Source organism: Echiichthys vipera (assembly GCF_963691815.1).
Source record: "Echiichthys vipera genome assembly, chromosome: 11".
Lineage (NCBI taxonomy): Eukaryota > Metazoa > Chordata > Actinopteri > Perciformes > Trachinidae > Echiichthys > Echiichthys vipera.
The window spans coordinates 22,197,737-22,223,494 of NC_139836.1; the positions used below are offsets into that span (position 1 = coordinate 22,197,737).

The 25,758-nt window shown below is 39.3% G+C and overlaps 1 protein-coding gene across 1 annotated transcript in view; it reads right to left on the bottom strand.

The window, feature by feature from the left end:
• Window positions 1–5,815: 5,815 nt before the first annotated feature.
• Window positions 5,816–25,758, bottom strand: part of grid1a (glutamate receptor, ionotropic, delta 1a) — a gene marked incomplete at both ends in the record, with an annotated part of 214,690 nt that continues 194,747 nt past the window's right edge. Inside the window, 7 exon segments of the mRNA XM_083923323.1 lie at window positions 5,816–6,253; window positions 9,752–9,992; window positions 11,856–12,022; window positions 13,915–14,110; window positions 21,862–21,996; window positions 25,117–25,306; window positions 25,309–25,450. Of these exon segments, the coding sequence (XP_083779449.1) occupies window positions 5,816–6,253; window positions 9,752–9,992; window positions 11,856–12,022; window positions 13,915–14,110; window positions 21,862–21,996; window positions 25,117–25,306; window positions 25,309–25,450 (1,509 nt within the window).

Below are 25,758 nucleotides of genomic sequence, written 5' to 3' on the forward strand. Positions count from 1 at the left end.
TTTCATGATATTTTGTGTTCCTTCCGGATTGCCTTCTTGTAAATTATTTTATGACCCTGCACATTCATTTGTGACTTTTTGTCTGTGAAAAGTGCTATACAAAAATATTTTACTTACTTTCCCTTACTTACTTGTCTTTACACTACTTTCCTTATTATCCTCACTCAAGTTTAAACTGTTTTGTTGTTCGGGTCACTGTTTCATAAGATTTGTTGAAAGTGTAGCATAAGCAAATATTACCAATAATGTATCAAGGCAGCAGAAAAAACGATTTGATGAAAATTGCTTTGGTAGAGTAGAGCACCAGAGACTCATAGTCTGTGTAAAAATACCAACTTTCAGTGTATTTACAAGGTTTGTTTACCCTCTCAGTTGTCCAGTGGAACATCTAGTGTTTTTAATAAAAGTAATGCATCTTAAATTATTGCAGCATGAACAGCATGACATCTTCTGAATCTGACTGTTTTTTCTCACCTTTTCCTTGTTGTTAAATGTATTTAACCATAAACATCTGCTGTTCATAAATATCATTTAAAATTGTTTTAATATAGTAGACGTTAGAAGGAGTTCAAAAAACAACATTAGAAGGTTGTATTAACTGATGTTTTATTTAAAAAAAATCTAAAAACATGAAACTGCCAAATGTGGTTTGTATGATAATCTATTGGATTTAGTTTGAGAAAAAAAGGGAAAACTGACATTCTGGGGAATGTTGCAGAGAAATGGATTTTATGTAGTTTAGTGGGGGGTAATGTGCCAAAATGTTGTTTTCACACTTTTTTATGGATTAAACAAATAGGGTATAACATGTTAATTAGTAAGATTTGGGAGTGCTAGTAGGCAGCTTTCATTAGCAGCCTAGCGGTTTCAAGTCTGTATACAAAGCTTAGTTAGCCAGCTGCTGGCTGAAGCTTCATACAGCAAGTACTGTACAGACATGATATCAATACTCATCCAACTCTCAGCTAAGACAGCAATTAAGTGTATTTCCCAAAATTGTGAACTGTTTTTAAGACATGTAGTTGAGTCAATTTATGTTTCCTAATTAAAACTCCCCATCTGCTATTCTTGTAATTTAAAGAGTGAATTATTACATTGTCTATATATGGCTCTGTGATGGGCTCTCAGATGGGCTTTAAAAATCATCAAAAAAGATGCCTAGAAGAAAGGGTAAGAAACAATCAAATAGGATAAACTAGTTATCTGTTTTTAATTTTGGTAATCTTGACCCTTGTTGGTGTTGTGCATTATAGGATAAGGTAAAGATACTGCAGGGCTATTTTTATTCTACAGACTTAATTTGGAAAACAAATGTCAAACAAATTTAAAGTTTTGAGGGCAAAAATGGCACAGGGCTTTTTTCAGAAAAAGAAAGTAAAAGCCCTGCATGCAGTTTAAGGTATGATAGTCCAATGAATGGATAATAAAGCTGCAATGGCACTCTGGACAGACGGTCAGTGATCTCCCCGCAGGGAGAATAGAAGTTATTTTACAGCAGATTGCCTCACACTGCCCACACAAGCTAATTATACAGACTATTCATGCGAGTCATGTATGGCAGAATTGTATAATTACAAAGACCCTGTTACTGTCTGTGATAATGTGCTATGTGGAAAACTGATGGAGTTTGGTTTTACAAGTAATGAGTCCATTAGGTGATTTTCTTCCATGCACAGTACATTATCCACACTAAAACATTAAGATACAGACATATTCATTTTATTATGCATTATGCAATGTTTCAATGTGGACTTAAAATGGCATCTTTAATAATCTCTTCAGATGGAAGTTATATCAGAAGCTTCTTCAGGGAATTTGATTATTTTCAAAGCATGCAAAGAGAGGCAAAGCTTCTGTGTGTACTGTATCTGATGTGGAGGTGAAAAGGGCAATGTCATAAGATGAGTGTTGACATAAAGCGGTGGTGGTGGACTGTTTGTGTTAGGCAAAGACAGGAAGTGTGCCCCTGACAGGACTCAGCTCTCAGAACAAGGTCAGTGGTTCCTTTGAAAACAGTTGTGGAGACATTGAGCGTCTTTCAGCACCATGTCTATGACTGGCAGGCAGGATCGCCAGATAGGAAAGGTGACGAGGGCAAATCAGCAATCTCAACACACATATGAACGCAGACAGACCTCCCAACTCGAGTACGCCGACGTGCATGCACACTCACAAACTTGAGGGAAGCAATTTTAAAGTCCTTTGAAGTTTTTCAACTTTAGGGGCACAGTGCAGTGAAGGGGAGCCACCTTCGTTATTGCTTGAAAACTTGAACAAACATGCTCTTACCATTGCTTGCACCAGGCCAGGTGCCTCACCAGACCACACAGTTTGCTGTGAGGGATCACGTCATTGTTGCTGCAGTAGTGAGTCCTCCAGGAGCTTTCATTGTTTTCACTTGGCAAAACTCTTTGCCTTCAGGTCAAAATGAGCAGATGGCAACTCCATGTAAGAGGAAGCAGATGTTAGTCTACACCCTAGCCAGGCTAGCAGTGTGGGTCAGTGGCTGTAATGACTGCGGAAAACAGAAAGACTTAGGAAAAAGCAACCCCCCATAACACACAAAACCTCCCACTAGTAGAAGCACTGCTGACTCATGCAGCCATAGTACCGTTGATGATGAAGATTATGATTGCACCACCTGTTTTTCTTGCATCAGTGCTGATGGTGACAAAGTGCAGCTTATTTGTTGAACCTGTAACAATGTCTTCTCACCTTGCTGTGGTGTGTTTCAGGGCAGCATGTTGTATTTGCAAACAGGATTTCTTCAACTTCATCATCATTTAAGCAGTACAGGGCTCAGTGAAAAGATTCATTTTCATGTTTATGTGAAGATGGAGGTGTTTTTGGACAATAAAGTATGGAAAATGGCTCTAACCACCGGTTAATCTCATATCTAAAATATTGAATTGACCTTTTAAATTAAACCTAAATTACCACAAAATACTTTTTAAAGACTAAACACAATCAAAATTGACTTGCTTTTAGTCTGCATCATGCAATTGATGTCTTGCTTGAAAAAGTATAGTTGGTACCTTAATGAGGTACAAACTGCATAGATCCTTGAGACCTTGCTGTGCTCATTTTAGTGATTTTAATGAGCAGTTCTTATTACTCCAGTAGCAGTTACTGCAATATAACTGTATTACTTTCCCTGATTGTTGAATGATTGATAGAACTGGGAAAAACGATCCCCAGGGGTCTTCATCCAGTGCCTGTTATGATCATTAGTCAAACTGTTATTAATGCAATGAAATGAAAATCTTATTTGAAATGTACATAGACTGGATAAATAAGCCAAAATGCAATTTTCAGCTCACTATTTTTGACATTTTTCTTCCCAATAGATTTAAAAAAATCCCTGCTTTTCTTGGTTGATATTGCACTTGTCAGAAGTTTAGTTTTCTCTCCAGTGGCAGCCTGCAAGATTTGAACTAAATCTCTTGTAGTTTTAAACAGACAGCAACAGTAAGCTATGTGCACAACTGGCAGCAGTTCAGATAATATTGACAGGAGACTGTGGACGTTTTGTTTGTCAAGAACATCACTCAACGTTTGATTAATGTCAAAGTCTTGTTGAATTAGTTTGGCTAGAGATTTTGGCCCTCTGGAGTGGAATTAAAGCTGAATGGTTGGTTTAACATCTGATTAGATGTCATTGGCTGTTGTAAGTGTGCTTTATTTATTTTTATAGTCTTCATTAAAGCTATGGTCTACATTCTGAAAATCCCCAAACCAAACCCCTCCCCCCACTGTTCCGCGATTCCTCCCACCAAACTCATATCGCCCTCCCTCGCCTCGACACGCAGAGCCAGAAGCCGGCTGGCTGAAAACACATGGCTAACGCATGCTTACATGTGTTGACATAGTTGTTTATCAGACCGAGGATGTTCACAGTCATAAGTCGATATTGGCACAGACTAATGGAGGCTATTTTCTACCACAACAAAATGCAAAAATTACCTGTTAAACAAAAAGTCTGCTGTCGCAAATCCTGGCGCAGCCTTCTCCCCACGGTCAAAGGAAATCCCTGCTGTTGACTCGTCTTTGGTTCCTATGTAGGTCACATTTCCTTATGTCAACTTACGTTTTTTACCAATCCCTTGCTGTTGGGGCAAGCAGAGGCCGCTTGCTGGTATCAGTCTTTTCCTTCTCCATGGTAACAGAAGCCCTGGTAGCTGAGCGGCTAAGCTAATCACTAGCCGCTCAGAGTTTTTAGAGAGGGAGGGAGGAGTGGGAGGGGATGAGGTAGAATGACAAGGAGCAGGTGTGATGAGGGGAGACAAGACGATTGGATGGAAGTTACGAGCCAATGGCAGCATTTCGGACCGAATGGCTCCCTTTGGTCAATTTCTATGCAGGCATACGGCTGATAGACTGAATGGATTTTTTTGGTTCTTTTTGCTATTCGTATTGTGTAGATCGGACTATAGATCAGAATCACCGTCTAAACATGAATGGTAATAATAATTACCAATATTCCAAATTGTCGACCATAGCTTTAAGGACTGTGATTGCCAAGCCTTACGGCCGTTACACTGAGCAGCTACACGTGGCCAACCCAGCTGAGTCTGCTTGGCTAACGTTTGCTTTCCCAAGGGCCGTGTCCATGTGTCCAGTTCCTTCATATAGGCCCCATGTGTGTACTTGGCCTAGTGCTGTGGTGGCTCCAATGTGAGCAATTATCCTCGAGCCCCACAATGACGGAATTCTCTTTCCTTTTACCGTACGCTGGGTGATAATTGTCTCAGGGTGAACCACAAGTGAGGCTATTAGGGGAAAGCTGGGCATAAACTGAAATTATCACTTGGCATTAATTATTTAAGACATGGGTACAATGGACAAATATATCCGTTTTGGGACATTATTTATTTATTTATTTTTTTAAATCCCATCTGTTGTCTGGAACTTGTTGACATTTAAGGCTCTTCAAATACCTGACAAATCCTTTCTAGACAAAAACTATACGGCTCAATTGTTGTTTTTTTTAATCGAAAATACATACGGTTTTAAAATCGAAACCCAAAACGTAAAAAAATATGACTAAAGGTGTTGCATTACAGAAATAACTTTGCAAATCCATCTCAAACTGGTTTTATTTCCTAATATTAAACAAAACCTCAACAATTCTTTGTATTATGAAGCATGAAAACCAAAACTAATGAACCCTTATTGCACAATTGTTGTGCTGGAAAATGTATGATAAACATTTCTGGCTTTCATTTCCTGCCTATTATACTCTGAAATCATTTTATCAGTGACCCCACAGTCCCAGATACACACCGACAGCTTGGTGCTGATACTCTAAATATGTCTTCAAGCACATCTGTGTTTTTGTAATATACTTTTTATTTTTTTCATATGAAACAAATCAATTCTTCCAATGTCTTTTGAAGTGTGAAATGTCTTTTTAGCATAAATTCTCACAGTACATTCAGTTAATGTTGATCTGAAAGAAAACATCTTTGAACTTGGCACTTAGAAAACAACCACAAAGAATTGTCACCTTTATTGATTTAGAACAAAATTTACAAAGCCATTCAAACAGTCATTTTTTTTTTATACTTTTATGTTTTTTAAACTCAACTGTTTAGAATATTCAAAATACTCTTTTAATGTTGCTTCTCTCTTTCTTTGTACTTACAAATATGTACATTAAAGTCCAGTGTCTTGTCATGTGTCAGCTCACTGACTCATCAACACTGGTAATAAAAACCCCTTTTTTAGTGTTTTATTTATATCTCTTCACACTGTTAGCACTCTGTTTAGCTCTTCTATCTATCTGAGCTTGAGTGTCTTTGAATGTTTGGTGTGCTCAGATGGATGTCCCGTGGCTGGGCTCACTGGCTTCTGGGATGGGTCCTCCTGGCACTGGTTGGTAGGACATTGGCATGGGTGTCTTGACTGGGCTCTGGCGGAAAAGCCCCCCATTGGGTGCCCTGTGTTTGCAGCGGATAGAGGGCATGGTGGCACTGCTGAGGGGCAGGGGCAAGGTCCTGCCAGTGGCTGCGCCCAGTGTCCTTCCTGCCCCATGACCCTCCTGGAGGAAGGTGGTCACAGAGAGTCGTGGTGGCCCCCGATGAGCTGGGTAGTCCCGAGCAGACAAGGCCTCCAGGGACTGGCTGGGCTGCATGCTGCCAATGTCCAGGGCAGAGATCTCGATAGACTGGCCTGGCAGCTGCTTGTGGGCCAAGTCCTCGTCCAGGAGGCTGTTCAAACGATGGTGGACCTGTTCCAAGTTCACCTCTTTGTCCTATAGATGGATAGAAAGAAAGAAAGGCAGAGCCACAGGGAGTGTGTGGAATAAAAGAGGCCAGGATAGAAAAAGGAAAGGTTTTAATGGAAGGGAGAGCATGAATGTAATTAAAGAGTATGATAAAGAATACATGTGGAAATGAATGTGCAGTGAAAGGGGTTACGAGGTTATAGGAAAGAATGGGACAGAGAGTGAACGAAGACAAAAAAGACAGGTTACAAAGGTTGTATAATCGTCATCATCATGACTAGTTGGCATGCAATGTAGTCTACTCTACTATTATTCAGTTCACATTAGTTTGAAGGGTTTTGAGATAACACACTGGCTACTTTCAGCTTTATTCAAACTCAAATATATAAATTAATAATACACTGGAATTTTTCAAGCAGCCAACATCGAGAGAGACATTACCTTAAAACACTAGGCCTTAAATACGGGGTCGTAAAAGGTAATGTCTCTCTCCTGAAATGAACTTAAACGAAGATGTCTCTTCATGCAGAAGTGTTTCAATTTTCTCCACGATTAAGTGACCACGCATATGCAGTGGACTCTTGCATGAAGAGCATCTGCTGTAGACAAGACAGGTTCCAGTGGACACACAGATCAGACTTTGTGAGACAATAAAATCTAAATTAAGCCAAAGGTGTTCATTTTACTTCACTGAAATTATAATCTAAATTGTATTGTAATAATCTTTTAAATATTTACATTTTTATCTTTCAAAAACACATATACAGTATGACGCAACAGAAATATGGGAGAGGGGAGGGAGAAGCCAAATAAAACGCATGTTTGTTTATCAGACACATTTTGGCTGCACCCTGCCCTCCACACTTCTTTTATTCTATCATCATGCACCCATTTAAGTCAAGCAACACTGAAGACGGACAAAACAAAAAAGCCAGATAACAGGAGAGACCATGGGGTGGGATGACAGATGAAGCAACTACAATCTACCCCTGCCCGGCCCCATGCCCCGCCCCTTCGCCCTGACACAGCCAATGACCATCGAGTACAATACATCAGGCCTCTCCTGACCTGTGTCAAGAGCCTCGGCCTCCTCCCAGTCTCTCTCTCTGTCTGTCCATATGTGCTGCCTCCCTTCTGGTGAAGCGCTTGTTATGTCATTATATGTCAATGGACCAGAAACCCTTTCCAGACCGTAATCCTTAGTCACCTGCTGAAGATCATAGACAACGATACATAACCAAAACGGTTCCCTTGTGAATCCGGACATTGACATATAATTGCAATTAATTACTACATAAGTAATAAAAGGAATAGTTTGACATTTTAGGAAATACTCTTATTCACTTTCTTTTTGAGAATTATATGAGAAGATCTATATACCACTCTCGTGCCTCACGTTTACATGAGTATGTTTACATACAACATTTCTTTAATATTTATTCCTGAGAGAAGACGATCACCCTAAGTGTTTGTGTCTATGTCTTACGTTATTATGCACTAATATTTTCCTATTGAAACATTTACCGCAGGTTTACACCAGCCCTCTTAAGCCAATTGAAAATGTCTTCTAAGTGAGGTTGTAAAAGGTGGCCTTTTTATTCTAACTTGGTTATTAGTCTGATTATAAGTGTAATATTAGGTCATTGTTAGGCAAATGACTACATTGCCTTGGCGGTAGCTTCTTATTTAATGGATAAGAGAGTGGTATCCATTTCCTTCTCTAACTCTCGTAAAAAAGGCAAGTGAGGCTATCTCTCAAAAAGTCCATTCCTTTAAATGTCTGATGTGTACAGATTTGCAGTAGGTTTTGTTTGAAATGGCTGTCATAATGTCCACATACTGTCATGGTGCCAACAATGGTTGGAACAGTTTGAAGCGAAACTCACTCTCAGATCTTATAAATATTAAACACTTGTTCGCCACAGGCTTTAAAGGTAGCGTTAAAAAAAGCTTTTAGTGTGAAGAACAGCTGCTGTGGTCAGCTAGAGTTTATGACTGTGAGATAATTATGTTGTCCACAAATGACTTGTTTTTTTCTAACTGTCAAAAATGGAAAGCTATTATAAACCATAAAGCAGCAAATTCATCACTAATATTTTAAACGCTTAGATCAGATCATTTTTGCCCTATGAACAACTTAAATCTTAATTCTATTTTAGGATTACAGCTTACCATTATATATTTGTTAAAGTTAACGATGATTCTGTCAATTATTTTTTGATTAATCCATAAAATATTAGACTGTTGATAGATATTATATCCAAATCATTATCTGTTGATTCAGTTACTTGTTCCTGCTCTAATCTCCTTTGAAAGTAATTGTATTTTTTATCAATTAATAATTGACTGATCATATTGGCATACAGACTGACAACAGGGTATATAAAGATTGTGGGAACAAATGTTCACTTTGTCACTTTTGTAGAAAATCATATTTCAAGCCTACAGAGGGTGAGTGTTTGATGCTTAAAAGATACAAAATAACTTCAAGACATGTTTCCAAACCAAATAATAATGGAGTACACAACCATTGTTATACTCAAACGACACATCTAACACATCCTATTATCTATAAATAATGAATAATTAATGTTGTGAGTCCAGGACAGTAGTACTGTATGTGGTTATTATGAGAGCAGCTGTGCAAAAAGATTCAAATAGAAATCAACAGCAGTAATTCAAAAACCAAAATGGGTGGCGTTTGATTTACTGTGTGTCTTTTCAGGACAGGTTTGGGTCTTTAATGGGTATCAGTTCTTATTGGGTTGTTGGACTGTCAAGTCAAACAGGCAGGTCAAGGCTCAGATTCTTTACTATCTGCTTTTGCTCACACTTTAGTTTAGGGATCCATGTCAAGCCTTAGTTGTCTGGACGCCTCATGCTGAGGGGCTGCCCAGGTGACAGTTGCAAGATGAAGTCAGAGCTCTAAAGCATTAAGACTTGAATGGATTAGCTAAAGAGAGCTATTGCACAACTGAAGCACTTATGGACTCAGAAGTACAATTTCAGAAACTGGTTTTAAATTTGCAATTCAACATTATTTTACATTTACTTTAATCACTTCAGCTGCGGTTTTCTCACATGAGCACCAGAGACATTGATCGTCGGTTCAGGCCAAAGTTTTGGCAGTCAATACTTATATGCGTCATTATGAGAGAATCACAGTGAGTGTGTTTGAGAGAGAAGCTTCAGAAGTCCCTAACAAAGCACCCCAACCTCTCTCCCAACATGAGAAGGAATGAGTAGATTGATCACATGATGTCTGGACTATCATCCGGGGCACACCTATTATAACTGGGTGTACTGCAGCTCTACTAAATCGGGGCTGGCGTCAGTGCCTGCTGGATCCATAAAGTAGAGTGTGGCAGTGGCATCTCTGGGCAGGACCGGGGGGCCCGGGGGTCTGGGTCTCGACCGGGGCCTTGGTGGGGCAGGGGGACCCGTGGTGGCCACCATGGCCCGGTTCTGGGTTAGCAGGCTTGGGATTGGGACTGGGCCCTGGCCCGACGAGATGTCAGTGGTCACCTCTTTGGGCTGCTCTCTCCGGCATGGGTTGCTGTTCCACCAGGTCTCCAGTGCAGCCACCAGGAGGGCCAGCAGCAGCCCTGCAGCCAGGATGCAGAAGACACCGGCAAAGCTGTGGAGACGTAGCGCCCGTCCCTCCGGTTGGGCATCGGCATGGCTCTGCAGGTCACAGCGGCCTTTCCTTGGCCACCATTTCTGCTTCAGGATGTCAAGGTCACCTTTTTCCTGAAGCTCTAATATCCTGTGGAGAAGAAACACTAAGTAGCTCTTTCAAACAAGGTGGAAGATGGAAAGTGTCATGTCATACCAACACAGCATATTGAACACATCCGACAATAGCATTGATTCAGACATGTTACATGCTGACAATTCAAATTACACATATGTTGAAGTAGATAAAGGCAAATTAAATGTGATTTTCATATTTCTCTAAATAACTATAAGTACATGAAAATACCATGTAGATGTTAAAGCACTGCATTAGCATTGTTTGTTGGCTCACTGGGGACTAGCTGGGGCTCAGGAGGTAGAGCTGGCAATCTACTAATCTTCTGATTAGTGGACGACTCCTCCAGTCCCCATGTCAAAGTGTCCTTGGGCAAGATAAAGAACACAAAGGCTGCGCCATCACTGTATTTATGAGGATTAGATTAGATCCTGATGAGCAGGTGGCACCTTGCATGGCAGCCTCTGCCATCAGTGTATGAATGTGTGTGAATGGGTTAATGTGGCATGTACTGTTAAATTGCTTTTAGTGGTCAGAAAGACTAGAAAGGTGTATATAGTATATAACTAAAGAGCTACAGCGTGTATAATGCTATTAACGGCTGCAGTTTGTGAAGCAGATTCTAAGTTGTGATACTTTGTGGAAACAATTCCCGAATGCTAACAAGAGCTCAAAGAAAAAACAGTTCTATGTAAACAAGGCAAAGAAAAACCATCGCAGTTTCAAGATTAATTGATTTCATAAAGCAAGTTGTATAAGCATGGAAACAAAGATGATCAAATACCACAGTCAGCCCATTAGTTAGCGTACAGAGAGGACTGGATGGATGTTGTGGAGGAGAATGATGGCGGCTGAGTACAAACTGAGGCGAGACGCTGAATGTGTCCCATCGGAGCGGTTTGCTTTTTGCACAGTCATTATTCAACCTCTTCAACAGTGACTGGCACATGTGTTTGTGCACAAGCATGCACATTCAAAGCTTTTGACATTTATACACATTTACACTCGTAAAACCACTTTCTCCCTACAAATCATATCTTAAAGATCTTTCACAGAGGGACTGTTTGTAGTTTACAGGGTGATCAATCCTACCATTTCAGATGGTGTTTGTCCTGAATTTATATTTTTAGTCTGTTGCCCTGATTTGAAACTCTCTTGTATAAATCTTGTAAAATGCACCAAATATGTCTGGAGCTACATGTTTCAGGGTTGTGTGAGGGGGAAAAACAGATGGACTGAAAACATTACATATGTACTTCTCAGTCTGTGTCTCCAAGACAAACAGTGAGAACTGTTCAGGTTCCATTGCTTCTAGACAGCAGTCAATATTAATACGGTTTATTACAGCTTGGGTTTTATTTTCATGGCTCTAGCCATCTGTTTTGTCAGTTATGATAACATTCTACTCGCCACAGTAATTGCTGAGATCCGGAGACACAGATAAAAATAATTACAAGTATTCAGATGATTACACATATTTGGAACCAAACCTCCAAGTTAGACAAACTTGTTTGGAGGAGAAAACGTAAGGGAAAAGTCAACTTTTGATCCAAACTTACTCTTGGTTTTACCTCCAAATAAAGTACTTTTATAATCTGTCTGAACTCGCTGATTGTCTGACCACTTGTATTTCATGCCCAGCTGGACCCATTTCTGGCGATGTGTCCGTGTTTCATTCTCTGCAATTATTTAGTGTTTACGATGTTATGATAACTGTTAGAACAGATGGCAAGAAATATGAAAATAAAACCCAAGTTATAATACCCCGCTTTCTTTTTATGATAAATGATTCCATCAGCAGGAAATATCAGCTGGTTCCATTTCTGGTTAGCTAAAATTAAGGCTTCTAAATGAATAAGTATGTACCAAAATACGTACTTCTGAGAGAAGAGATCTCTGTATGGACTGCCGTGCTGCAGGGCCATGCCGTAGCCTCTGGTGCTCATGCTGTTTCCTGCTACAGTCAGTGTGCAGTCGTCATCTGTCAGAGCAGCATACTCCATCACAGCCATGTCCCATAGAAAGGCATACGACTCTCGCTTTGCCTGGATAGGTCAACAAAAGACAAAGGCTGATGTGTTTAAAGCAGAGCGACACTAGCTTAACTGAGAAAGACAAGATAAAACAATGACATACAGTACACACATACAAAAATGCTGTTAAAGACACTCACCATGATCCCAAAGGCATCTACTTTAAAATTGAAGTATTTCTCCATTTTCTAATATAAAAAAACAATAATTCTTACTGTAATTTGCACATTTAGAAACCTTTACCCTGTCATGTCCCACCCAAGCATTGTGGTTTAAACACCAAAATGTTGTTTTACAGAATAAGATATTAACGACCAACCCTGTGATTTTTGTCAAGGTAGGTCTCTAAATAACTTTTTACACACTGAACTCATGCCTCTAGTAGAGCCAACAGTAGAGCTAAATATTTGCAGAGAAATGAACAGATTCATTTTACCTTCTCATTGGAGTAATCATTGATTTTCTTTCAACATACTGTTTTATGACTTTTTACACCATACTGTACTATGTCAATTTTTGACTTAATATACTATGTCTATTTTTGGGCATACTCTGACATGACATTTTTGTCTATTTTCAGCATACCATACCATGAATGTCAACGTGCTATTTTTTTCCATCTGCATTTCTTTTGTGTGTAGCATATTTTTAGAGACACAATCATTTCCCGTAGCCTCAAGCACACACAGTGGAGAATATGTAGAACAACCACAGACTGAATATCAGTCTGAAATCCTCCTGGACTTTTTTTTTTTTGTACACACTTCTCTCTGGCTTTCTTCCCTGTGGTGTCTCTACATCTTCGTCTTCCACAGTAAGACTGTGCTCCCAACAAATACAACTGAGCAGCCTTTTCACCTCACATCTCATTAGGACGAGGCAGGGCTCTCAAGTTCACTCACCTTTAATAAATAAGCATATGTTGGCTAAACCACATTACCATCAAACTGAGTAGGCACATTTAGTAGATTAAGCAGATTGTGTAGTAATTCAGCAATACAATGCTTATTTCTCATCAACTATGTTTGGAGTTGGATTTAAAATTGTGAAGACTTTCTTCTCCATGTATGTATTTATCTGTGCAAACTGGGCGGGACTACATTGAATGCAGTTAGCAGCTCAATTAATAAAGCTGTTTAATGAACAGCGCATATGTTGTGCCTGTAATTAGTTCAATCATGGATTATTCTTTAATCTGGTGAAGGGATGGGCGATATGACTACATATATCATCAAAACGATATAAAAATATCTATTAAATACTTTTTCTAAAAAACAGGCTATGTTGTGATATGTATCGTTTTATAGAATAACTTATACCAGTATAAAATATTCTGACCATATCACTCAGCCCTAATCTGTGTTTGCCCCTGTGTATAATTGTGTTTATCTGTTAAAGGACTATGGAGATGAGAGAATGCATGGAATAATTATTCAGAAGCGCACAGAGTTGTTGAGAATAATGTAAAACCTCTCACAATTCCAGAGACTAAAAATATCCCTTTACGTATATGTCTGTGAATCAAGGATGGTAATTACGAGTTCATCTTTAACTGGCAGAATGACAGCAAAAAAGCTACATTTAATTATCATCAAGGCTGAGCTCATGTCTCACAGGGTTCTTTTCTCTGAGCTGACAGAGATATATTTATTACATTTTCCGATAATTTATTTAAGAGCATTTACAGTTTCTGGAGGACCGAGCAATCACCTCATTGCTTGCCTCTGTCATATGAAACAATAGCTAAATATTTTAATTCATGTGTTCAAATTGAAATGAAGATAACACTTCAGAAACAACTGATTTGATTAAATCTGATATGGCTCTTTTTAGTATAGTTAGAGTATAAAGTTGCCTACAGAAGTCCAACAACAGCAACATGACTTAAAGGTGTTCAGACTCACCTTCTTGATTCCTTCGGATGGGCTGGACACAGAGTTCTCAAAGGCGTTGTTCTTGTTGATGGTCTTCCAGAGCTCAGCAAACGTGCTGTCCTGCTCCAGTGGGTTGGTCCCTTTGACCTTGAAATACTCGTACACGGCCGAGTCTCTCACTGTCCCGTAAACCAGGTCCACTTGCTTGGACAGGTCCTGGAACGACCTACAATCACATTAGCGAGTTAGTTTAGTAGATACTGGAATTTGAAAGAAAAAAAAACAGGAATTAAAATTCAAACAGAAATAGAACTTTTTCTAGAACATTTCAATTTGTGTCATGCAGAGGACTATAACATAACTGTCGGCAAGAAGTATCACTGCACTACACAAGTTAATAAAGTACATGTTTCAATAAACAGTGTGAATTCATCCACTGAGGATATTATATTTATATTTATATCACATTCAACCGTACTCGGATACATAAATGAGATTGTGTTTAAAATAAAAAATCAACTTTTTCTGTGTTTATTAACCAGTCTTATAATATAGGCCTGATATACACAGCTCAAAACATTTCAGACTTTATAAGCTGATTTCTCTGCTACCAATCAGAGTTAAGAGAATCTATTTGAGAGCCTGATAGGTCTCAATCCTGCAATTTCATTTTTGATACTGAAAATACCTTTTTTTGCTCTGCCTCAAATTTCACAATAGTGTTATATATTTTTTTAATGATAGTGTATTACTGTCTCATACCATTTTTTCACATGCTCAAGCTGTTGTACATGTTTGCTGCCAACAAAGCTGTTACTACTCCCAATATGCCAGTTTGTAAAAGTCTTATTTTTCTGTACAGTATGATGCAAAAAGTCACCGAGTTAAGAAATGCTTGTACATGTCAAAACAACTGTACTGTGAATTACCAACTTGAACTATTAATTATACTTATTTGATTTTCATACCGATTTAGAGTTCAAACTTTTCATACTTCATTAATTACAACATAAATAGAATCGACATAACTTCATCCTGTCAAAGTGACGCATACAGTGAGAGTCAATCTTCTGGAAATTCAGCTGTTTATAGATAACTACCCATCTAAGGCGCTCGGCTGATATGCTTTTGTATACAGAATGTCCCCTCTATGTCAAATTCAAATTTTAACTCACTCCTGGTTCACTCCATCCAATCAGTAAGCCTAAAACTACCGGCTCCCTCTCTTATACACATTGGAGCAAACCACTAATCAACATGTTCTTTATAAACCAAATTAGCTGCACCTGTAGCATGCTGTTTGCTATTCTGATGGAGATGCTTTCCCCAGCACTACCAGCAAAAGGACTCAGATTCAGAGTCGTGATGACCAGGTTGGGAGGTTAAGTTGCTGACTGATTACAGGGGTCCATCCCCATGATTGGGCATTAGCCCCTAATAGAGTCCGCACTAAACTCTAATCTACTTTTCATGAACAATACTTTATATCTGAAAATCAGTCTTTCCTAATTGAAATGCTTATTATGCAGATGCTATGTGTGCAATACGAAATGAGGCCCCTTGCAACAGCTGTATTTTATATTTGGAGAGATTACTGCCAATTTTTCACTGCATTACATTTACTAAATGTCATATGTCATTGTAATTAAGGTTTCCTTCCAATGGGATTTGAAATGGCAATCTACACAGATTACCTATTCCTCCGGTGTAAGGTTGATATGTTTGGCATGGCGCTCTATGCGATGGCTACATTTCTTTAGAAAATCAACATATTAGAGTATCACCATAATGTTTACATGAAAATACCGTCTTCTCTCCCATTCTCTAAAAAGTAAATGAATATCTTATCTCGAAAATAATGATGTTGCACTAATTCAACCATTTAATTAAAAGCCTATATGGTGTAGCAGTGGTTGTTGGGAGGGAAAAATCAGCGAGTGAGAAAGAAACAACTGATTAGATATTGTATGGTCCCCAGTTTATTCTGTCAGATTAAATTGCAAGCTTTACTGCACTGCGTAAAATATTCTGCTTTAATTTGACCTAACAGTTTACTTTTCTCTAACAACACAAGCTCCTACATTTGCTGAAGTATAGATATAAATATTTAGATGGACCAGCTGGAGTAAATATGATTAAGAAAAAAGGTGAAAGTCCCTGCATTGTGAGAAAGAAAAAAAAAATCAATAGACATATGGCACACTTTAAAATTCAAATATCTAGTCAGATGAAACCACTAACAAGTGATAATATTGGGCAACAACTAAGTGAAGTAAAAACTGTAAATGCACCGAGGACATCTGTCACCCATTTTCTTGTTTGCTTCTTCTTTCACAAAGCAGTGCAACATCGATCAATACAGAGAGGTCCAACCCAGCCCTCTGTTCATTAGCTATAATGGCTGAACAAAGACTAAAATAAGCACAATACTGCACGCACACGCGCACACACGCACACACATACACGCACACATATACACGCACACACACACACACACACACACACACACACACACACACACACACACACACACACACACACACACACACACACACACACACACACACACACACACACACACACACACACACACACACACACACACACGCACACCCTCTCTGTAGTACACAGCTGCAGAGACATAAGCTTGTAAAGAATATTCTTTTCTTGTTGTGTGCATGTCACTAAGTGTTCTTGCTGTAATCAAAGGCACTAAATGGCTTGCCGCACAACCGCTCATGGTTATATTGAGCTTTATAAATGTAAAATTGGCTATAGCAGTAACAATTAAAGCGGCATTAAAAACAGAAAACAAGTGTTAAGTCAAAGAGTTCAGTCCAATCAGTATTAATCTCTTCTATATCCTGGAGGGAAAAAGAGTTATGAAACTAATCCAACCTTCTCTTTTGTTTCCTCTCACTCAAGTTTTACATCGCAGTGTGGAAGATAAACAAACATTGTTTCACCTCTGTGTCTGAGGGTGTTTTGTAAAGGCTTATTTACAGAGAAAAAGAGCAAACAAAAGAAGATAAAGCCATGCAGAGTTTATAGACATTTCTAATATGCAAATGCTTAAGTATTTTTAGACCAAGTTAATTGTTCCCAATACACCAACTTAATGCATAATGCATGCACACACTTAGAAACGTGCAGATGCAATCACACATTAGCACAGACTCAGTGGGAAGCATGCTCATCATACACAATCTGTAATAGGAGGGTACCATGTCTATGTACATACTGTTGGCAGTAAACTAGTGTCTGTACACTAACTGACTTGTGGAAGAGATTTATGAAAAGATTTAAGGCAGGAAAGACATTTCAGATTTGCCAATTTGGAGATATCCACTTTCTTCTGTAAGGCACCTCATAATATATCTTTTGTCACAGGGTATAATTAAACCCCAGGTTATCATCTGCATAAAAAAGACATTTATAGACGATCATGCCAAGAGGGATAGAATTGTGGAGCCTAGAACTGGGCAGTGAGGGAACCCTCCAGGTACAGTATATCTGGAGACAAAGATTAAAAATTGCCTCTTGTAATACAGCAATCCAAAATTCTCTCTTAGTTTTTACTTATTTTTTTGCTCCAGTACTAAAGTTTGGGTGTCCTTGACCACAATAGTCTCTATTGAGATGAGCTGGACCGCGCCTGTGTTAGACAGGAGCAGGCGGCAGCAGCAAGGCCTGATTGAGAGAATTAGGCCTCGGCATGTCACGACTGCACATGTAGGAGCACAGAAGGCTGACGTTAATTTATGTACGACTGTTCCCCGCAACGGACATTTAAAAAAAATGGCACCCAATGGTTTGCTGTGGTCTGATGTGGAAGTGCAATGTTTACTGCAGATTTGGTCGCATTGCGCTGCCGTCAATCAATGCATTAGTTGTATTATGACATGAGGACATATGAGCAAGAAGCTATCGTGCAGTAGCCCGGATCTTTTGAAGCAGTGCGAGTGCTGGCCATGTCTGGCTAGAGGGGGAGGAGGGAGGGAGGAAGGACAATCGCTCTTAAGCACGGCACGGATCAACCGGGCCAGGTGTGAGTGCGCCCTAAGTAACCAGCTTACAGTCATCTTTCTCCAGTAAACAAGATACGTAGTTTCTGTAATCGGGGATAGGGTATTATGGAAACCTGATTTCCCCAGGTAGATTCCCCTTAGAGACAGCTGATTTCTCTACCATGTATATGGGAAATTGGTTTTCTAATCTGATTTTTTTAAGTACATATGTGCATGGCAGAAGGCAGGGAAAGTTACAGCTGAGTGGCTGAATGAAAGTAGAGATAATTGCCAGAGATGCATCATATTTCCACTGCTGAACATTTAACTTAGCATGGTTAAATACAGACACATTAATTTAGTCTCTCATCTATGTATGGACACAGCCGCAGCTGTTTCAGCAAGGTACAGTATGCGTCATGCATTGGTCAAGCAGGATGTATAGCTTGGGCATTACAGTAATCAGGTTACTACAGTGCATACTACAGTGAACACAATATCCGCTTAACTGGTTACTTCCCCAGTACGTTCCCCAGGACAATGGGAGTTGCAATCGCTCTTCATTAAACAAATTTTCCTCTGTAAATATCCTGCACTATCTTGTCTCCAGTGGTTTTGTGATTGTCACCTTCAGTGGAGCTGAATTCCAGTACTGACCGTAAATAAAGCAAAATGTCCATTAAAGTGTGTCTGTAGAAATGAGAGAGTTTTCCACCCAATACTTTGTCAAATTACAAATGTGTTTCGTTGTCCTACCCAAAACAATTATCCTGATTTTGTATTTAATTTTTTTTCTTTTTCTGAAGGGTAGAATGAATCGATAAGAATGTATGACAGGCATTCATACTCTATTGTATGTACTGTTTAAACTTATTGTATCATGTAATATGACTGAATTAAAATACTACTACTATAAACATTGATTTCATAATAGAAAATCAATCATTGGTGTGCCAGACATGCTCACTTTGATTGTGGGTAATAGTAAAACCCAATGTTTTCTTTAGGATCTTGTAAGAACATCAAGAGGTAGGGTACCACACGCAAGTTTAAAATTAGTGGCCAATTGTTTTATCCCAGCACTGTACATCAGGTGAGCCAGACTAGGGTCACAGAAATTTGCCTACAAATGTGTTCACAGCAAGTTTTACATTTACATTAACCAGAGTATTCACTCACAAGGATTATGTAATTTGGAGGTTGAGCAGCAGAGTTAATTTGAATGCACTGCTGTTAAGTAAGACCTGATGCTGTGTAATATAAGTAGTGTCTAATGCATGTCAAGAAAGCAATGGAGTACAAAAGCAAGGTCTCTCTGACTTTAGCTTGAAATGCTCGTTGAAGAATGAATTAATAGTGTTTTGGAATTGCAATGATTTGCTCTTCTTCTCTCAATGAAGAAATATACACATAGGCTATTAAATAAGAAAATATACTGTAGGTTGCTGGGTCCTGTACTGTTCTCACATTCACATGTATGTGTTAAGTGTATGTGAACATGTTTGTTTGCTTCACAGTCTATTAGCTCCACAAAACTTAATTCAGAAATTTCTCATGAATGTCTTGCATGTCTCAAGTGTTAATGCATTAAATCTGTTCAGATTTTTTGTTTCACACACAGGCTATAATTTCCTTCCACGGGTGAATCATGCGCTGCTCAGCATTCACTCCCTCTCCTCACATGTCCACATGTGGCTGTTTGTTCTACAGAAGAAGGACCCAGTGCAATCAAATGCCTCTATGCTCATTCTTCGGGGATAGACAGCACACCAAATTGGATTCACTGATAAATAGCATGTGGGCTGAGAACAGGCTAGTTGTTAGGCAGTGGGTCAAAAATTACAGAAAAGTAGACAGACCAAACACCAACTGCAGCTGATGAGAGATGCACTTCAGTCTGAGTTACAGTGCTTTTCCCTGTAGTTAAAATATTGAATACTGCACGATACCTCAAGAACAACACACAGTGTGTATAGCATAAAAAAACACGTCTGAATGTTTTCACTAAACAAAGACTCATCAAAGTCTGTTTACAGGTCTTGGGGAGTACTGCTGCAGATGTGAAAAAGGTGTATAAAGCCATTTGTGCTTCCAGAGGGAACTGTGTGAAATCTGATGAATTGATTTGAGTCAGCGTCAGTTGGGGCTCAAGATGACAAGTTCGGGGGCGTGGAGTTAGCAGCATCTCTATAGCCACATTTCTTTGGCCCGCTTACATTAGTTGCCGCTATCATAGCACATCAAAATCTGTGACAGAACTGTTGGCGTTCAGGTTTCATTGTGGGTGATTTAAGGGCCAGGTTTTAACAAGAAAAAAAATCTTCTGTATTGATTTTGATGTTCTTTTGCTTTTTAAATATTGCAAATTAAAATGTACACAATGCTAAATCGGTGCATCAATCTATTGAAAAAGTTTTAAGGACAGTCCTTGACCCATAAAGTTGATTTCTTTGGGTCAGTTACAGTAATTGAGAATACACATATATTCACATTGACACAAACTATTTAGTGAAGGGACGTGCTGGGCCTGTTTAAATGGATTAATATTGGATAAAATTAACAAAATCACTGAACTCTACCATGTGTTTTCCACCCCAGCCTGCTAATGTTACAGCACTACTCTCCTTAATAACAGCTGGTCTCTACACTGCAAGTATTTTACTGCATTTATAAGTGTAAATAACAGTGTATGAAAAATGACTCTGTTTCGGCACCTGAGCTCCAATGGTAACAAATCTTTACAAAACATTCAGGAAGTTTCTCACTTTTAGTGCATTCACTGCCACCGGCTGCAGGTCATATCTGCTGTTGCTAATTAATGTTAATTCCGTGAGTAACTTGATGACAGGCCAGAATAAAACTGTCTGGCTGTTGTTGAGTTTAAGTGCTCCTGTAGCAGGTGTCTGCACTCAGCCAAAGGTTGTTTACGAGGTAAAAGAAGTATAACTCTGTAGTTCCAACAGAGTTATACGTTGCATTCTACCGTTTGTGAAAAATAGGGTGTGTCAAATTAAGAAGGCTACAGCTGTTATTTCAACGTGTCAGGTATTGTCAAAGCATCTGGAAGCAATAGTGTGTTGGCTTCAACACTTGACACTTAATGTAAAAAAAGTCCATATGTTTTTCCTCCTGAAGATGGCCCACGTCCAACTGCCAGTAAATCAGTAAAGTTTCTGAGGTCAAATATTTAGTCCTAACATTGGACCCTCATGAAAAAATTTCACTAACATATTAAAGCAAATAGTAGTAATGTAAAAGTCAATCTGTAAACAATTAGACTAATCAGATACTGTACGTACTGTAGGTAGGTATGTATATGATTATGGCGGCAAGGCATACTGCTGTTCCTATGAGGTCAAGAAAATTGACCACATAGTTTCACTTTGTTGCCTGTACACACGTTTTATATTTGTTATTTAAAAGCCCTTTTTGGGACCAGTATTAGAAATAAGCAATAGTTATAAATGCTGTGATACACTTAAAAGATTTAGGTATATATATTTATAATATTAGAGGATTGAATTGTGATTTGTACCAAAGACGTGTTAAGATAATGTTAATTCTATTTTACCTAACCAGGAATAAAAGACTCATTGACATTAAAACTCTCTTTTTCCAAGTGTCCAAGAAAGGTAGCAGCATAATTAACATAGTCTCAGACATAACACAAACATAGTACATTATTAACAATAAATGTACTGTTCCAATTGTGTGATTTATGACATTAAGCAAGAAATTACACGCCTGAAGTGTAATTTAACAGATACAGCCGAACAGGCCTCCCTTATTCCTCTATTAACTGTTACTGTAGGTGAACAGTATACAGCACGTGTGGGCTTGGCAAACACATGCAGCATAAATTAATTTATTTTGCAAATTAAATCTCTCTATTGTTGAGGTTCCGAGATAAGAGAAAGAACTGCATTCGACTCAGTTCAAACAGTGTGAACATGAAGGTATTAAGCCTTACCGGACAGCATTGTCCATGCGTGACACAGTGAGGTAGGCAGCCAGGTTTGCTGTGTAAGACGAGCAGACAATGAGGGTGAAGAGCCACCAGCTGCCCATGACGATACGCAGAGCCATTGATCCCAGGATGGAGTCACTGCCTGTTGAGGAGCAGGTACAAACACAATTTACAACACATATTTACTATATACTCTATAGAATCATTCATTTCCTATCCCTAATGTAGTGCAAATACCAAAAACACAATATGCACCTATTTAAGCAACACATTTATAATCATCTGACATTACATTCATTCATTCATCTTCAACCGCTTATCCCTGTCGGGGTTGCGGGGGGCTGGAGCCGATCCCAGCTGACATCGGACGTGAGGCGGGGTACAACCTGGACAGGACGCCTGTCTATCGCAGGGCACATAGAGACGAACAGAGACAGACAACCATTCACACCTACGGGCAATTTAGAGTCATCAATGAACCGAACACCTGCATGTCTTTGGATTGTGGGAGGAAACTGGAGAACCCAGAGAAAACCCACGCTGACACGGGGAGAACATGCAAACTCCAAACAGAAAGGCCCAGGCCGGGATGCAAACCTAAAACCTTCTCGCTGTGAGGCGATAATGCTAACCACTACACCACCATGTAGACGTTAATATTAATAATAATAATAATAATAATGCAAGTAAGGAAAGGTGTTTAATATACGTACAAGGTATAAGTTTAAGGATTATTTCCTGCATTTTAAAACAAGCTTTTAGGACAGGGGTGTCAAACACAGGCCGGTGTAGTTTATTTGGCCCGCGGTGTAATAATATTTGGCCCGTGGTGTAATTATATTTGGCCCGCAAGATCATATCAAGGTTCTATGGGAGCTGGCCCGTGAGTATTAAGCACATACACGTCTACTTTTCTGTTAACAAACATGAGCATCCATGCTACCAGTCTCTTCGGACAAACTTAATCCACCCCTCCCCAAAAACAGCCAAAAGAAAGATGGAAAACAGGAGCTTTCAGCACCGATGGGAGGCAGATTATCTGTTTATGAAGGTAAAGACCAGTTTGTCTCGTCTGCAGAGCCACCGTGGCTGTAACAAAAGAATAAAACATAAGAAACACCACGACAAGTACAAGGACCTGGACCTTGAAAAGGTTCAACATTAAACATCTGGAGAGAAGGGAAAACATGCACATTTGCAGTCTTTTTTTTTGTTTTTTAGTAAATAATAAATTTGGCCCGCAACTTTGTCCCAGTTTTTAAATTTGGCCCACTGTGAATTGGAGTTTGACACCCCTGTTTTAGGAGATCCATCACTGATGAGAAGACAGAAATTAATTGTTCTGGTACAATATACTCATGCTTTGACTTCAACAGTGTCTGAGAATACCAACATTTTTATCATTAAAATGTTAAATGGACTCGTGATTTCTCTTCTACTGAAACTATCACATTTTGCGTGCCTTTTGAGTACTCAGCATTTTGCATTAAAGCGGTTCTAAGCTGTAATGTTTCTCACTTTTAAGATAATACTCATATTTGCATGTAATGCTGGAGCAGTTGACTATATGCATATGAGGATTTTGTGTAATTAATGTAAGTTTTCACTTATTTTCCCAAGAGCTTAGTGTATTCAAGCCAATCTAGCCTGAAATGTTACTTGCACACTTTTATATTCTATTACAAATCCCAATACAATTTTATCAAAGAGCGTAGTACTCATTAATATTCATTCTTCTCTCGGTCTTTTTAATGTTCTTTCCTTCCTGTCTTTAATCCTTTGCCCTTCCTTGTTTTCTTTGAGGGGAAAAGACTGGTTCGCCGCATTAGCTTTTCTATCTTCACTTTCTCTGTCATACTGTCTCTTTCTCTCCAAATATCCAACAGCTTATGAGGTGCATGAGAAAAATGTCAGCATGCATTTTGATTTTGAGGGGTAAAGCCATAGAAATGTCATCTGAGAGATTCAAGAGTGTGAAATGTAATGAAAACATATTTGTCTGAAAGTGTCAAAATCAACACAGCTGCGCCCTTCGGACAGTTCGGGGGGAAAAACTGAAGGCCTTGTCAGATGCATAGCACTCCTGTATCAGTCATGTTTATCATATATGGCTTTGACGGATTTCTCGAGGTCATCGAATGTGAAATGTGCATCTTTAAACTTTAGTGGATCTTCCATCATCCACTTTGGTGCAGTTATTTGCCTTACCTTTGTGCTTTCATCTCTGAAACAAATTGATTCAACTCCCTGATTACAATGAAAAAGTGTTATTTTCATCCGTTCTCCTAGACAGTTTCAGATTATTTCCTACCTCTTCCTGACCTCCTTACGGAACAAAAGAAAAAGGCAGTAAGAAAAGGCAGTGTGTCTGTGGGTGGGTAGTTTAATCTGCATCAGCATATAACGAAACCCAACAAAGTGTTGGCATATCATTTTGAAATCATTGGGGGGATACGGTTGCCAAGTTTATGCTCTCTGTCAATGGCACACTATGCATCAGCAGTCAGATCCATATCAAAGCGACCTACGTCATCCCGAGAAAAATGCAATCCACTTGACTGGAACAAAAAGAGGCAAGGTTGGAACGCGAGCCAGAAATGAGGGGGGGAAAAAGAGAGGCAGAGAGACGACATGGAATTTAGCTTCTCTTGAAATATAGTGGGTGTTGGGTTAAAAAAGGCTCATAGGCAGTGTGCCAGACTTTGATAGATGCTGTTCAGGCTTTAACATCAGTTGCTGAAGTAGTCATTTATCCAAACCGGACATACCTGGATCTCCACCAGACCTAAAGATGGGATGTTCTCCTTGACAAGGGCACCTTTAGAAAATGCTAGGGTGGGTGTTGTGCTTCAAACTGACTCACTACTGAATCAGCACATGCTGTATAGTGACATTCACATGAGCTTCCATTAATGAGACTAATTTTTACTTTAATCTTCTTTCCTTAATCCCTTGAAGTAGTTTTTGGTGTTTTGTGTTTCTTCACTTTTACTCTGGTCAGCTTTTAGGGTTGAATGTTTCAGAACGGCATGGTTGGTGTTTAGTTCTCAATGATGTCCCACTGAAGGTCAAGAGCAGGTCTTCAACAAACAAACACCAAAACACACCTTAAAATACAGAGGTGTAAACTAGTAAGAGGTTGGTGTATGATTTGGTAGAATGAAAAGCTGCCTAGTCTTGGTCCTCCAACATGATACATGATTTGTAACCGCTGCTCATTAATGTTGTGGAGGCCAGTCTCAAACTACAGTATATCACCCACCTTGTTGCACAAAAGCACCATATACAATCCAGATGGCACTCTGAAGCGAAGTGGAGACAGAAGGCTGTGGATGCCCCCCCGCATTGTTCTGGCAGCGCACTGCTTGGATGCGCCTGAGCAGGAAGATCATGATGCCCACCACAGGGATGGCTGCGGCAATGCATGCCCACACTGCCAAGTCAAATGTGCCAGCAAAGAGAAAATGTTGATCTTTTCCTCTGACTTGCGCATCAGGATTCCCACTGAATAGTCCAGGTAGCGCTTGCTGAAATCCACCACGCTCTCACGTTCGGGGGTGATCGTAATTGCTGACACGGCCAAGTCAGCTCGCTGTGGATGAAGAGTCAAATGTTTCCATTTTAGTCACTCATAACATTCCTTTTCAAAACAGATTAAAAAAAAAAAACTGTTGTTAAAATTGAAAGTGACCCTAGCATATTTGACCTTGATGGATGAACCTTTTTCAAAATAAAAATGGTGCCCCTGTGACATTTGGTCTTGTGTCCCCATCATCTTAACTTTTCAGCATTCAAATGAGCTTCTATCCCATTTCAAAATGAGCTTCTATCCCATTTCATTCACACTTTTTAACAGGAAACTATCCTTTATTGTCTGTATTTTGTTCTGGATCTACGTCA